Source organism: Bos taurus, chromosome 18, assembly GCF_002263795.3.
Source record: "Bos taurus isolate L1 Dominette 01449 registration number 42190680 breed Hereford chromosome 18, ARS-UCD2.0, whole genome shotgun sequence".
NCBI classification, from domain to species: domain Eukaryota; kingdom Metazoa; phylum Chordata; class Mammalia; order Artiodactyla; family Bovidae; genus Bos; species Bos taurus.
In genome coordinates this window covers 65,687,154-65,702,092 of record NC_037345.1, presented here as the reverse complement: position 1 = coordinate 65,702,092, position 14,939 = coordinate 65,687,154, and the positions used below count along the sequence as shown (strand labels likewise).

At 47.9% G+C, this 14,939-nt stretch overlaps 1 protein-coding gene across 2 annotated transcripts; it reads left to right on the top strand.

The window, feature by feature from the left end:
* The first annotated feature begins 90 nt into the window (after positions 1 to 90).
* ZNF132 (zinc finger protein 132) lies at positions 91 to 10,470 on the top strand. Of its 2 annotated transcripts, none has more exons than XM_002695512.7 (4): positions 91 to 462; positions 2,906 to 2,986; positions 3,143 to 3,311; positions 7,638 to 10,470. In XM_002695512.7, exons 1-4 carry the CDS (start codon positions 448 to 450, stop codon positions 9,560 to 9,562), a joined length of 2,190 nt encoding a protein of 729 aa, XP_002695558.4. In that variant the 5' UTR covers positions 91 to 447; the 3' UTR covers positions 9,563 to 10,470. The 2 variants fall into 2 exon arrangements, with proteins under 2 accessions (XP_002695558.4, XP_015313991.2); XM_015458505.3 differs by having other exon boundaries at positions 91 to 473.
* The last annotated feature ends 4,469 nt before the right edge of the window (positions 10,471 to 14,939 follow it).

Sequence of the window (14,939 nt, the reverse complement as noted above, 5' to 3'; positions counted from 1 at the left end):
GTCCACGAGCCTGGAGCCAGTGAGGGTCAGGATTTGGGCGTTTTCGCCTGGCCTCAGGTGGTGGGGCGGGACTTCCGGCGTCGCCATTGCAGTCTTAGTTTTGTGCCTGGTGGGGCTGCAGGAGACACACCCTGGGACGTGAGGCGAAGGCCCCCAGGGGGACGTTCTGGGACCCTCTTCGCACCTTGGCACTCCCTTTTACCCTCGGCTTACCGCTCCTCCTTCCTAAGCCTCGGTTTCTCCGCGCCCCGCCTTCGTCCCAAGTTCCGGGGAGGCAGCTTCCGTTTCATACTGGGGACGGTCGAAGCACTGAGTGCGACCATCAACCTGCGTCACCCCTCCCAGTGTTTGTGGGGGTGTTCGGGTGAGCGCGCAGGCTCGTCACGGCCGCCGCCTGACACGGCCCCGCCCAGCCCACAGGCTGTGACCGGTCTTGCAGAGTCGCCGATGGACCCGAGGCAGGTGAGTGGCAGGTGAGATGAGACAGGTCCTCACCTGCTGAGATCCCCGCCCTTGTGACCCTGGGGTCTGTTAGGGGATGGTGGCGTCCCGAACTCGGCCTGCACATGAGTCTGGGCCCCTTAGAGTCACTTTCCCCTGGCATCCTGAACCTAGGCCAGAGGTTATGTGGAGCGGATCACAAGGGGTAGATCTGGAAAGGTGTCCGTGACACAGAGACCAGCATGTGCCAATTGCTTGGAGGTGGGCATAAGGTGACAGTGTTGAGGGAAACGACAGATCTCCATTTCTTCTGGTGGAAATAGAGAGCAGAGGGACTGGAGACAGGCCCGGAAAGGGAGGCTGGGGTGCTGGGCCTCTATTCTCAGTGTGGTGCGGGTCACGGGAAGTTTAGAGCAGAGGAGGAGGTGATCTGAATCAGATCTTAACAAGCCTGTGGATGCTGAGTGAAAAGACTGGAAAGTGGGATGAGACTGGAGGCCCGAAGATCATGGAGGAGGTGACTGCAGTAGTCCCGGTGTGTGGTTTTGGTGGCTAGAGCAGGGAGGTGCCTGTAAGGTAGGAGAAGTGGTTGGCTCCTGGATGTAATTTTTAGGGTGGACTAGATTTCCTGATCACTTCATGGCAAATAGATGGGGAAACAGTGGCTGACTTTATTTTTCTGGGCTCCAAAATCACTGCAGATGGTGATTGCAGCCATGAAATTAAAAGACGCTTACTCTTTGAAAGGAAAGTTGTGACCAACCTAGATAGCATATTCAAAAGCAGAGACATTACTTTGCCAACAAAGGTCCATCTAGTCAAAACTATGGTTTTTCCAGTGGTCCTGTATGGATGTGAGAGTTGGACTATAAAGAAAGCTGAGCGCCGAAGAATTGATGCTTTTGAACTGTGGTGTTGGAGAAGACTCTTGAAAGTCCCTTGGACTGCAAGGAGATCCAACCAGTCCATCCTAAAGGAGATCGGTCCTGGGTGTTCATTGGAAGGACTGATGTTGAAGCTGAAACTCCAATACTTTGGCCACCTGATGCAAAGAGCTGACTCATTTGAAAAGACCCTGATGCTGGGAAAGATTGAGGGCAGGAGGAGAAGGGGATGACAGAGGATGAGATGGTTAGATGGCATCACCAACTCGATGGACATGGGTTTGGGTGAACTCTGGGAGTTGGTGATGGACCGGGAGGCCTGGTGTGCTGTGGTTCTTTGGGTCGCAAAGAGTCAGACACAACTGAGCAACTGAACTGAACTGAGATTTCCTGATATGTGGCAGGGAAATATGGTTGACCCTGAATATTTTTTCGGATGTGGAAGATGGTTTGAGGAGTAGATTTCAGAGGGAAAATAACTGTTTTGGCCATACTGTATTTGGAATGTCATTGAGACTGCCAAATTGAGATGTCAAGTGTATTTCATGCCAGGTCGAGACTAGAGACGTCCGCCGGCGGGAGGCTTGTGCTTGCGCACTGTGAGCTGGGTTGAGGATGATGAACAAGCCTCTGAGTAGAGTGTAGACCTGGGATGAAAAAATGAAGCACAGGGTCTTCCTTGGTGGTCCAGTGGCCAAGACTCCATGCTCTCCATGCAGGGGACCTGGGTTCAGTCCCTGGTCAGGGAACTAGATTCTACCTGCCACAACTAAGATCCCACACAGTGCAACTAAGACCAGCACAGCCAAATAAATAAATACAAAAAAAAAAAGAAAAGAAAAAGCACATAAGTAAGTAAGGTAGGATGACAGTGGGCCTGAGCTTAGATTGTTTTACCTTTCTACAGCTCACAGGGTTTTCTGGCCATTCTCCTTACGTCCAGGGGGGTTTATTAGGCTGCTGGAGTATCAGGGACAAAAAGGCTCAGCCAAGCTAAGCGTTGCCATGCCAAGAGTGGGGACAAGCAGGTCAGGGATTTGTGTATTAGGAAGGGCAAGGACAGCTATGACTGGTGAAGGGACAGCATGCATAAGGTTAGAGCTGGAAGAGAATAAGGGTGTTTGAGATTATTACTCCTGGTTCTGGGGTGCAAGATTGGAGCAACAGAGCCAAGAAGGGAGGCTTTATCTAGAGAGGTGATGGCTCTCTCTGTTAGTGGGAAGCTCTTGCAGTCAAGGACAGTCCAAGGTTAGCATCGGATCCTGCCTGCCTCTGTTGGCAAGCTAAGTGCATAGTGGAAAACGAGTACAGGGGAAATGCCTGTGGTGTGGCCAGGGAGAGGGACGATGATACTGTGGGATGTGGGAAGTAGAGGTTTGAGGATTGATGTGTACGTGGTAGGGGAATGAGGCCTGATACAGAGGCTTAAGGAAGAAAAGAGAGCTCAGATTTTCTTAGATTTGGGAGGTGTGACCTGAAGGACACAAGGGAAGTTGGTTAGTAGGGAGAGGGGTGTCATATGACCACTTAGAGCTCAAACAGCGTCCATCTACCCACCTTCCTTTTGTCTCTCTCGTTAGGATTGGTCTGAAAACAGTGGCCAGTGGGACTGTGAGGAGAGCGGGGCACCAGTGGGGCCAGCACCTGTGGCCTTCTCAGAGGTGAGGGCCTGGGGAAGGGGGTGAGCTGCAGGCGGGTGGAGGGAGGACGGATGGGGGTCATGAGGAGAAGAGATGCCAATGGGACACGGGGCAGAGCACTGAGTCGCACATCAAGGGCCTGAATGTGCCCGCTGGACCGTTTTGTTTGTTTTCCAGCCCACCTATTGGCCCCCTGGCCTTGCTGTCTCCTCATGGGGGAGCCTGGTGGCCTTCGAGGAGGTGGCCATGCACTTCTCCAGGGAGGAGTGGGAGCTCCTCGATGAAGCCCAGAGGCAGCTGTACCACACTGTGATGCTGGAGACCTTGGAGCTCGTGACCTCACTTGGTAAGGCCCTCGTTCCCTTCCCTGGCCTGGGGCCAGCACCTGCCTTTTGTCTTCTCCCATCCCCAAGCTGGACCAGGGACACTGCTTCCTGCCCAGGTTTCATGTTGTAGCTGCTGTGAGTGCTGGGCCTGGGCTGTGTGCACCCCCGTTTCTCCCTGAGCAGCCTCCTGAGGAGTCCTAACAGCTATTAGGTCCCACAGGGGCCTTGTGGGAGCAGAGGTTGGGGATCAGCATTCTGGCCTGCCTGAAGGGTCCTGCTCAACTTGACCAGTGCCTGGCTGGCTGATCTAGTGTGTGGCCATGCCGAGGTTCTGCCCCTTCCCCAGAGACTTTTTTTTTAATGGCTTTACTGATATATATCATAACGTTCACCCTTTTACTTTTTTTTACAAAAATCAATTTTAACGTTCACCCTTTTAAAGTGTACAGTTTAGTGGGTTTTCGTGTTTTCAGTGTATAAATCTCACCATACTCCATAGAACTTCTTGAAGAGAACATAGGCAAAATATTCTTTGATATAAATCATACCAGTGTTTTCGTAAGTCAGTCTCCCAAAGCAACGAAATAAAAACAAACAAATGGAACCTAATAAAACTTACAAGTTTTTGCACAGCAAAGGAAACCATTAAAAAAATGAAAATACAACTTAGAAACAGAGAAAATATTTGTAAGTGATATGATTGACAAGGGTTTTAATTTCCAAAATATATAAACAGCTCATACAACTCAATAACAAGAAAATAACCCCATTGAAAAATGGGCAGAAGACGTAAATAGACATTTCTCCAAAGAAGACATACAGATGGCCAAAAAGCATGTAAAAACACGCTCAACACTGCTTATTATTCAGTTCAGTTCAGTCGCTCAGTCCTGTCCCACTCTTTGCGACCCCATGAATCGCAGCACGCCAGGCCTCCCTGTCCATCACCAACTCCCGGAGTTCGCCCAGACTCACGTCCATCGAGTCAGTGATGCCATCCAGCCATCTCACCCTTTGTCGTCCCCTTCTCCTCCTGCCCCCAATCCCTCCCAGCATCAGAGTCTTTTCCAATGAGTCAACTCTTCCCATGAGGTGGCCAAAGTACTGGAGTTTCAGCTTTAGCATCATTCCTTCCAAAGAAATCCCAGGGCTGATCTCCTTTAGAATGGACTGGTTGGATCTCCTTGCAGACCAAGGGACTCTCAAGAGTCTTCTCCAACACCACAGTTCAAAAGCATCAATTCTTCGGCGCTCAGCCTTCTTCACAATCCAACTCTCACATCCATACATGACCACTGGAAAAACCATAGCCTTGACTAGACGAACCTTTGTTGGCAAAGTAATGTCTCTGCTTTTGAATATGCTATCTAGATTGGTCATAACTTTCCTTCCAAGGAGTAAGCGTCTTTTAATTTCATGGCTGCAGTCACCATCTGTAGTGATTTTGGAGCCCCAAAAAATAAAGTCTGACACTGTTTCCACTGTTTCCCCATCTATTTCCCATGAAGTGATGGGACCAGATGCCATGATCTTCGTTTTCTGAATGTTGACCTTTAAGCCAACTTTTTCACTCTCCACTTTCACTTTCATCAAGAGGCTTTTTAGTTCCTCTTCACTTTCTGCCATAAGGGTGGTGTCATCTGCATATCTGAGGTTATTGATATTTCTCCCAGCAATCTTGATTCCAGCTTGTGCTTCTTCCAGCCCAGCATTTCTCATGATGTACTCTGCATAGAAGTGAAATAAGCAGGGTGACAATATACAGCCTTGACGTACTCCTCTTCCTATTTGGAAGCAGTCTGTTGTTCCATGTCCAGTTCTAACTGTTGCTTCCTGACCTGCATACAGATTTCTCAAGAGACAGGTCAGGTGGTCTGGTATTCCCATCTCTTTCAGAAGTTTCCACAGTTTATTGTGATCCACACAGTCAATGGCTTTGGCATAGTCAATAAAGCAGAAATAGATGTTTTTCTGGAACTCTCTTGCTTTTTCCATGATCCAGCGGATGTTGGCAATTTGATCTCTGGTTCCTCTGCCTTTTCTAAAACCAGCTTGAACATCAGGAAGTTCACGGTTCACATATTGCTGAAGCCTGGCTTGGAGAATTTTGAGCATTATTTTACTAGCATGTGAGACGAGTGCAATTGTGCGGTAGTTTGAGCATTCTTTGGCATTGCCTTTCTTTTATTATTATTATTTGCTTATTATTAGAGAAATTCAAATGAAAACTATTATGAGGTGTCACCTCACACCAGTCAGAATAGCCATCATTAAAAAGTCTACAGATAACAAATGGTAGAGAGCATGTGGAAAAAGGAACCCTCCTACACTATTGATGGGAATGTAAATTGGTGCAGCCACTATGGAAAACAGTATGGAGGTTCCTGAAAAAATGAAAACTAGAGTTCCCATACGATCCAGCAATCTCACTCCTGGGCATATATCTGGAGAAAAAACAGCAATTCGAACGGATAAATTTACTCCAATGTTCATTGTAGCACTATTTACAATATCCAGGACATGGAAGCAACATTCTATCGACAGATGAATGGAAAAGAAGATGTGGTGTATGTATACAATGGAACGCTACTCAGCCATAAAAAAGAAATAATGCCACTTGGTGTAACGCGGGTGAACCTAGAGACTATCATACTAAGTGATGTAAGTCATAAGGAGAAAAGACAAGTACCATGTGATATCTCTTATATATGGAATCTAAAGCACAACACAAATGAACGTATCTGTAAAGCAGAAAAAGTTTCGCAGATGTAGAGAGCAGACTTGTGGTTGCCAACGGTGGGGGTTGGGAGAGGGATGGATTGGAATTAGGAAGTACAACCTATTATATATAGAATGGATAAACATTAGGTCCTACTGTATAGCACAGGGAACTATAATAGGAAAGAATATGAAAAAGAACATATGTATAACTGAGGCAGTTTGCTCTAGTTTTTTTTATTTTTTTTTAATTAAGGATAATAAACAAATGGACTTCCCTGATGGCTCAGACAGTAAAGAGTCTGCCTACAATGCGGGAGACCCGGGTTCATTCCCTGGGTCGGGAAGATCTCCTGGAGAAGGAAATGGCACCCCACTCCAGTATTCTTGCCTGGAAAATCCCACGGATGGAGGAGCCTGGTAGGCTACAGTCCATGGGGTCACAAAGAGTCGGACACAACTGAGCGACTTCACTTTCACTTTTTCAGTAAACTAATATCACCACACTCTAATTCTAAGCATTTTCATCACCTAAAGAGAGACTCTGCCCTTTAGCAGTCGCTCTTCAAATTCCCGCCTCCTGTCCTGAGTCCTAGGCAACCACTAATCTACTTCCTGACTGTACAGATTTGCTTGTTCTGTTAATAGGTATTTTATACAAATGGAATTATACCATATGTGTTTTCCGTGACTGGCTTTTACTTGGCATAATGTTATTGAGGTTCATCCATGTTATAGAACATATCAATAATACTTCTTTCATTTTTATGGCTGAATAATATTCCAGCATATAGATATACCAGTTTTGTTTATCCATTCATCAGCTGATGGACATTTGGCTTTTTTCCACTTTTTGACTGTTATAAACATTATGGCTGTTCCAGATGTTCATGTGCAAGTTTTGTGTAGATATATGTCATTTCTCTTCTGTAAATACATAGCAGCGAAATTCCCAAACTGTTTCCCCATTGGCAGCACCATTTTACATTCCCACTGCAGTTTATGAGTGTTTCAGTTTCTCTACTTCCTCATCAAAAACTTGTTACTATCTTTTTTTCTTCAAGCTATCCTGGTGAGTTTAAAGTGGTATCTCATTGTGGTTTGAGCTTGCATTTCTGTAAAGACTAACGGGTTTGCCCGGTGGTGCAGTGATAAAGAACCTGCCTGCCAGTGCAGGAGATGGAAGAGATGTGGGTTCGATCCCTGAGTCAGGAAGATCCCCTGGAGTAGGAAATGCCAACCTGCTCCAGTATTTTTGCCTGGAAAATTCCATGGGCAGAGGAGCCTGACAGGCTATAGTGCATGGGGTCACAGAGAGTTGGACATGACTGAGCGCACACTGTGCACACGATGACTAATGATGTTGAGCTTCTTTCCATTTACTTTTTGTCCATTTGTGTATGTATATCTTTTTTTGAAAAATGTCTTTTCAGGCCCTTTACCTCTGAGTTCTTGCCTCTGGTGAGGGCCCTATCCCGCCAGTGAGCCTTGCACTCTAACTCTGCCCCACCTGGCCTATCGGCAAATCCTTGGCCCATTCCTGTATGTGTCAGTGACACATTTCTAAGGAAGTCACCCTTTTCACTAAGTGGAACGCTCACGTTAACCAGAAATTTCTCGGCTTTCAGGCTGTTGGCCTGTGGTGGAAGATGAGGAGGTGCCTTCTGAGAAGAATGCTTCTGGAGAAGTGGTGTCACAGGTCAAAACTCCCAGTGTACCTCCTTCCATGCAGAAGGCTGACAGCTGTGACACGTGTGAGCCACTCTTGAAAGACATTTTGCAGCTGGACAACCATCAGAGACATACTGGGGAGACTTCCTGCACATGTTTAGCATATGGGAGAGAGTTTTGGTTTGGTGTAAATCTTCACCAGCATCCAGAGTACAATGGAGAAAAGCCCTTCCAATGGCACAGAGACAGGGACTTGTTCGTAAAAAGCTCAACAGGCTCTTTGTCAGAGAAACCCATTACATGTGGGTTAGGTGGCCAGGATGTCTCAGACGGCCATGACCTCCTCCAGCCCCCAAGCACGGACGGCAGTGGGGAGCCACACAGCAGCACAAAGGGCAGGGAGGCCTCACTGCACCTTTTCAGTTCTGGGCAGCTCGAAGAGGTCCAGTCCTCACAGAAGCCCTTCAACTGCAGTGACAGTGGGAAAGCTTTCCAGAAGACTTCTGTCCTCCTCAGCCACCGGAGCACTCGCTCTGAAGAGACACCATTTAGATGCACAAGAGCTGAAAATTCCTTAGAGGAGAAATCAGCCCTTATTAGTGACCAATGGTTTCACACTGGAGAAACATCTCATGTATGTAAAGAGTGTGGCAAGGCTTTCAGTCACCCATATCAACTGAGGAAGCATCAGAAATTCCACACGGGAGTAAAAGATTATGCATGCAGCGACTGTGGGAAAACTTTCAGCCACAAACTCACCCTTATTCATCACCAGAGAATCCACACAGGAGAAAGGCCTTATGAATGCAGTGAATGTGGGAAAGCCTTCAATAACAGGTCACACCTCGCTCGGCATGAGAAAGTCCACACAGGAGAAAGGCCTTTCAAGTGCAGCAAATGTGGAAGAGCCTTCAGCCAAAGCTCCAATTTCCTTCGGCACCAGAAAGTCCACACCCACATAAAACCTTATGAGTGCAGTCAGTGTGGTAAAGCCTTCAGTCGCAGCTCTGCGCTCATGCAGCACTGGAGAGTTCATACTGGAGAACGGCCATTTGAGTGCGGTGAGTGTGGGAGAGCTTTTAACAACAACTCCAACCTTGCTCAGCACCAGAAGGTTCACACCGGAGAACGGCCTTTCGGATGCAGTGAATGTGGGAGAGACTTTAGCCAAAGCTCTCACCTCCTTCGCCATCAGAAAGTCCACACCGGAGAACGGCCTTTCGCATGTGGTGAATGTGGGAAAACCTTCAGCAATAGTTCCACCCTCATTCAACACCAGAAAGTACATACTGGACAAAGGCCTTACAGGTGCAGTGAGTGCAGAAAAGCCTTCAGTCGCAACTCCAGCCTGGTTCAGCACTGGAGAACTCACACTGGGGAAAAGCCTTACGAGTGCAGTGAATGTGGGAAGGCCTTTGCTCACAGTTCCAGTCTCATTGAGCACTGGAGAGTTCACACCAGAGAAAGGCCTTATGAGTGTAACGAATGTGGGAAGTTCTTTAGCCAAAAGTCCATTCTTACGAAGCATCAGAAAGTTCACACTGGGGAAAGGCCTTATGAGTGCACTAAATGTGGCAAGTTCTTTAGCCGTAAGTCCAGCCTCATCTATCACTGGAGAGTTCACACTGGGGAAAGGCCTTACGAGTGCAGTGCATGCGGGAGAGCCTTCAGCAGTAACTCTCACCTCATTCGTCACCAGAGAGTGCACACCCAGGAAAGGCCCTATGAATGCAGCCAGTGTGGGAAAGCCTTTAGTGAAAGATCCACACTTGTTCGACACCAGATAGTTCACACCAGAGAAAGGACTTATGAGTGTGGCCACTGTGGGAAGATCTTCAGTCGCCTCTGCAACCTTGCACAGCACAGAAGGATCCACAGCTGAATGGAGCCTTATGGAGATGGTCTTTGGGAGATCTTCAGCCACATCAAACTTCAGGCAGCAGACTACAAAGAAATTCCCTAATGTGTCGCTGATGTGGACATGCCTTCAGAAGCTACCCTGCCCTTTCTGAGTGGCCTAGGAACCTACACAGCACTGTCTCCCCTCTGGAGCGTAAAGCTCTTTCTAGCTGCCTGTGGCCTCTGAGAGGGTCAGGGAATGAACTGACCCCGTGTTGGTTGAGAGATTCATTAATAAAGACACGTGACAGTCCTGCACGTTATGTACCTAACAGTGCTTCAGGGTACATGAAGCAAAAACTGATGGAACTGCAAGGAGCGATAGACAAATTCACAATTACACTTCGGGAAGTTCACACCCTCCCAGATAATCAGTAAAGGCGTGGAAGACAACACTTTGAACCAGCTTGACCTAATCAATATTTATAGAACTTCCTGTCCAAGAGGACAGAATAGACATTTTTTTCACATGCACATAGAACATTTACCAATATGGAGCATATTCTGGGCCATAAAAGAAGGCCTGATAAAGGGAAAAGAAATAATACACGGTGTGGACCTTGACAATAACAGAATTCTAATAAGAAATAAAGAACAGAATGATGTGTGGAAAACCCTCATTCAGAAACTGAATATCACACTTATAAATAATCCATGGTCAAAGATGAAATCAAAAGACAAATTTGAAAGTACTTGGAGTGAAAATGAGAACAGCATATCAAAATATGTGGGATTACCTAAAACTGTACCAAGGGAGACATACGTGTATGTGTATATATATGTGTGTGTGTGTGTGTGTCCATGTATACTGGTGAAATATTAATAAGCCTTATGGATTGTAGAAGAATCATTAAATGCCAGGTTTTTTACAGTTCCAACAAAAGAAGCAGACATGACTCCAGGCCATGAAGTTTCTCTTCACTGAAAGGTAAAAGCCAACTTCAGGGTCATGCGAGCCCCCAGAAGACAGACATAAGGACAGACTCGGGGGGTCCTGAGATGAGGTGCACCAGGAGGGGCCTCACTGACACACTGAAGGGCCCTTCGCAGCCCTGCTCACAGCTGCCAGTGTGTGCTTTCTTGAGGGATGTCTGTCTCCCATGTCTTAGTCCATTCCAACTGATGTAACAAATACCATGAACTGGGAGGCTTAAAAATAACAAATTTCTCACAGTCCTGGAGACTAGAAAATCCAAGATCTAGTGCCAGGATATTTGGTGACAGGTGAGGATCCTGGTTGACAGCCATCCTCTGTGTCCTCACAGTGAAGGAGAAGGGGTCCTTGGGGGCCTCTTATGAGACCACTAATCCCAGTCACAAGGGTTCCTTTCTCATGACCTCATCAACCTCCCAAATGCCCCACCTCCAAATACAGAACACTGAGTGGGTTAGGGTTTAACCTAGGTATTGTGGGGGGACACAGCGTTCGGTATACACCACCCTACTACAATGTCAGTTTCACGCATGAGGGGCCTGTAGATTTCGTCCTGCCAGGGGAGTGAAGTCTCTAGGGCTCAGCAGCCGCTTACAGCCTGGGACAGGTGTGCCTGCACTCATGTGAGTGCAGGACGGGATAAGCACCACTCTTTCCCTGAGGTCTCCTACCTTCTCGCTCCCCAGGGTTAGCTCCGAGAGGGCTGTGATCTGGGCCAAGTACCGTCCCTCAGGGCCACCAGAGGTCCCCCAGGGTCCTACTGGGTGCCAGGCTTTTGCCTGAGCTCCGTGGTAGATGCATTTCATCTCCATCTGATGTGCGATACAGAGATTTAACGTGCAAAGGGACTAAAGAACAGGGTCACTGCGGAGCAACCGCAGCTCTAAGAGCAATGAAGCACAGGTGAGTGACAGTGATGTCTGCTACTGCTCGCTTTTAGGTGGGCAGGAAAATATCTGAGGCGGGGACTCCAGGAACCTTTTCAGCCAGAAGGAGCAGCAGTGCAGAGGCACCTGGCAGAGATGACCCATGGAGGGACCACGGGGAAGAAGCAGGCCGAGAGGTCAGGAGACGGGTCATGCCGCCCTGTCAGTGGGGTGAGGAGTCTGGTCAGTCTGCCCTAACTCCCACCTGCCTGTACATCTGGGCCCTATTTGGCTCTGCCAGACTCTGACTCTGCTCCATACAGACCTCCATGCTGAAGGTGAAAGGCTGTTGCTGAATCACGTGACGACCCCGGGATCCTTGGCCTCTGAAAGAGAAGAATTCAATCCGGGGCCAGAGACGAGGCTTGATCGCTCAGAGCTTTTGTGTAGTAAAGTTTTATTAAAGTATAAAGGAGACAGAGAAAGCTTCTGACATAGACATCAGAAGGGGGCAGAAAGAGTAGCCCTTTGCTAGTGTTAGCAGTGGAGTTATATACTCTCCAAGGAATCCAAAGAATGTCTGGAGGTTGTAAAGATCTCACCAGACTTACTCCCATAATTTACATTTTAGGATAACATGATCAACCAGGTTTAATCCAGAGACTGTCCTCAGGCAGGATACATAATCCTAAGGAATGCAGAGGAAAAGAGAAAGTTTGTCCTTTCTTCCTCGTCGAGAATTGCAGACCCCTTTCTCCTTGGGGACCCCTAGCCTTCTTATCAACCTGCCTAGGAAATGACTCTCTCATTGTGGGCAAGGTCTGTGTTTCACTGGTATGATTATTTGGCTGCAGTGTTTGTTCCCTCTTTGGGAACTACAGATACCATGCTACGAGTAGATGCTTTGACTAATTTTACTCAACAGGCACTGCAAGATTCTCAAAAAGCTATTTCAGCTCTTAATGCTGAACAACCACAAATTAGGTGGTTTTACAAAACAGATTGGCTTTAAATATTTTGACAGCTGCCCAAGGAGAAACGTGTGCCATTATTCATACCCAATGCTGTACATATATACCTGATACGAGCACTAATGTTACTTATTTTTCTAAACACATGAACAAGATGACTGGAGCTATGAATACTCTTGAAGCCTCAGTTGCCTCACTTTGGGAGATGTTAACTAGTTCCCTATGATGGAAAACTATCTTAATTACAATAATTCTGATTGTTTTATTTTTGCTGTTTGCTCCCTACATCTGTAACTGTGTAATTGGATTTGTTTCTAATTGCATGAAGGTTTTTAAGTTACAAATGGTTGTCCAAGCTCCTATGAGTGCCACAGCCTCCTCCAACTATTACTTGGGGCCCCTGGATCAGAGACCCTCAATATGAGGGTTATGAGACTATGTTGCCTCAACAATTTAGGGATTACACCCCTAAACAGCAGGAAGTAGTTATGGAATGAAAATGACATCCCTTTCCCTTGGCAACATAATTCTCCTAAAAGAAAAGGGGGGAATGAGCGAGTCATTTCCTAGGCAGGTTGATAAAAAGTCTAGGGGTCCCCAAGGAGAGAGGGGTCTGCAATTCTCAAGGAGGAAGAAACTTGGATTGGTAGTCAGGAAGCTCCTAGCCTCGCTAGGAATAGAAAGTTTGGAAGCTAGATGGCGCTATAGCTACAAGATCACCTCTGAGGTTAAAGGTTACTCGGAACTGCAATGGGGTTCTTTCCTTTGGTAGCGCTGGCTCTTAGTGGACCAGAGTAGACTCATACTGATGTGGTGACGCTTGGAAGAAACATCTCAGTTTTATGTTCGTATCGGTCTTATTGTGGTCAGGAATATACTCAGGGTCATGCACAGGCACCCAGGTGATGAATGTTTCCCCCCAGCGGTTTAGCCTGGGAGGCATTCCGGAAGGTTACTCTGATTGCACCCCGGGTGGCATCTGAGGTAATGCTGAAGAGCTGGACGTCAGTTAGGGATGCCATCAGGTCTACCCCTGGTACATCCCCAGCCTGTCTCGGTGGTAGAACCGGGAAAGATGAGTATGTCACCTGTGTCGGTAAGGGACAGACTAAGTCCGACCAGGGAAGGAAAGCTTTGGTGTAAAGTCTGTCTACACTCCCATCTAGAGTAGGGAGGGACGCGTCCAGTAGAAAGATGGCACTGGTCGCTTTTTTTCTCTCTTACAGATGGGAGCTAACAACTCCAGACCCCTCTCTCCTTGGGGACCCCTAGACTTATTATCAACCTGCCTAGGAAATGACTCTCTCAAAGGTAGACAGTTATCACACACAGGGATTACACACACGCACGTCCAAGCAGGCCTGGGGTGATGTGTGCCGTAAGGTACTGGAAACACCGAGCAGACTGGCTGAGAACTTCCTGCCCCTGTGGCTGCCACCCCTCCTGCCAGCAGGGTGTCTGAGAGGAACTGCTGAAGCTAAAGGCAGCAGCAGCCTTTATGTTCCAACCCCGACACATGGTCCTGGCTGAGCACCACTCAGCCCAAAGCCTCCAGTCTGGGGTTGGCTCTCCCCAAACACGCCTCCACTAATGTTTTCTTCTTGACGTGAAGCACTGTAGACCAGAGACACAGTGACAACCACATAACAAGTTTCACTGAACTGACATTTACCTTGTAAAAGAGTAGTTTCCAACATTTTATCAACGGGCCCACAACCAGCAGATCTGGATCTATATGTGGATCAACAACTTCCTTCCCTGGAGCCCTGTGACAGCAACAGCAAAAAGTCAAGGCTGCTGTCTGTAGACACACCAGGAATCCCAGCCAGGTCATGAAAGCTGAATCCCAGTATGACGGGATCTTCTCTCAGCCCCAGGGTGATGGCCAGGAGGTGAACATGCCCAGAAAGGCTCTGAGGATCCAAGGAACCTGTAGGCTATTTGCTGACAGTGACCTTGGACACTGGGAACAGGCTTGAAATTCCTGAGAAACTGCCCGCCTCCCCCCCAAAACCACGTTCCCGGAACATCCATGGATTCCTCTTCAGAACCAGCTCAAGCCTCAAATGTGCCAGGCCCCCTGCTCCACAGGACTCCTCTCCGTGCTCCTGTGCCCACTCATTCTGCCCAGCAGCCCCTGCAGAACATACGGCCACTCTCAAACTTACCTCCACGTTCTCAGTTTCAGAGAGCTCGGCTGCTGAGCTGGTTCTAGAAGCAGCTTCTTCTGGCCAGCACTGGAGATTGCAGAACTTTCCCCAGAAACAAGGAGCCCAGCTGATACCTGTCCCCAGTCACACGGGGATCTTCTACCCACCACTCCATTCTTCAGGCAAGCTCTGGGCCCAGAGGTACACCTGACACCCAGGCCAGAGATCCACCCAGAGCCCTTCAGTCTTCCCCCTGACGTCTGAAGCTCCAGTGCAAACTCGGCCAACCTTGACTGGAGCTGGCTTTTGCCATCCTGCTGTCCCCGCTGAGGCAGATAACAGTCAGGGACCTCCAGAGAAACAGCGCCCTCTATTCATGAGCCCAGTTTGGTTCTCAGTCCTTCCACACACACACACAGATCAGAGCCCACAGATTAAG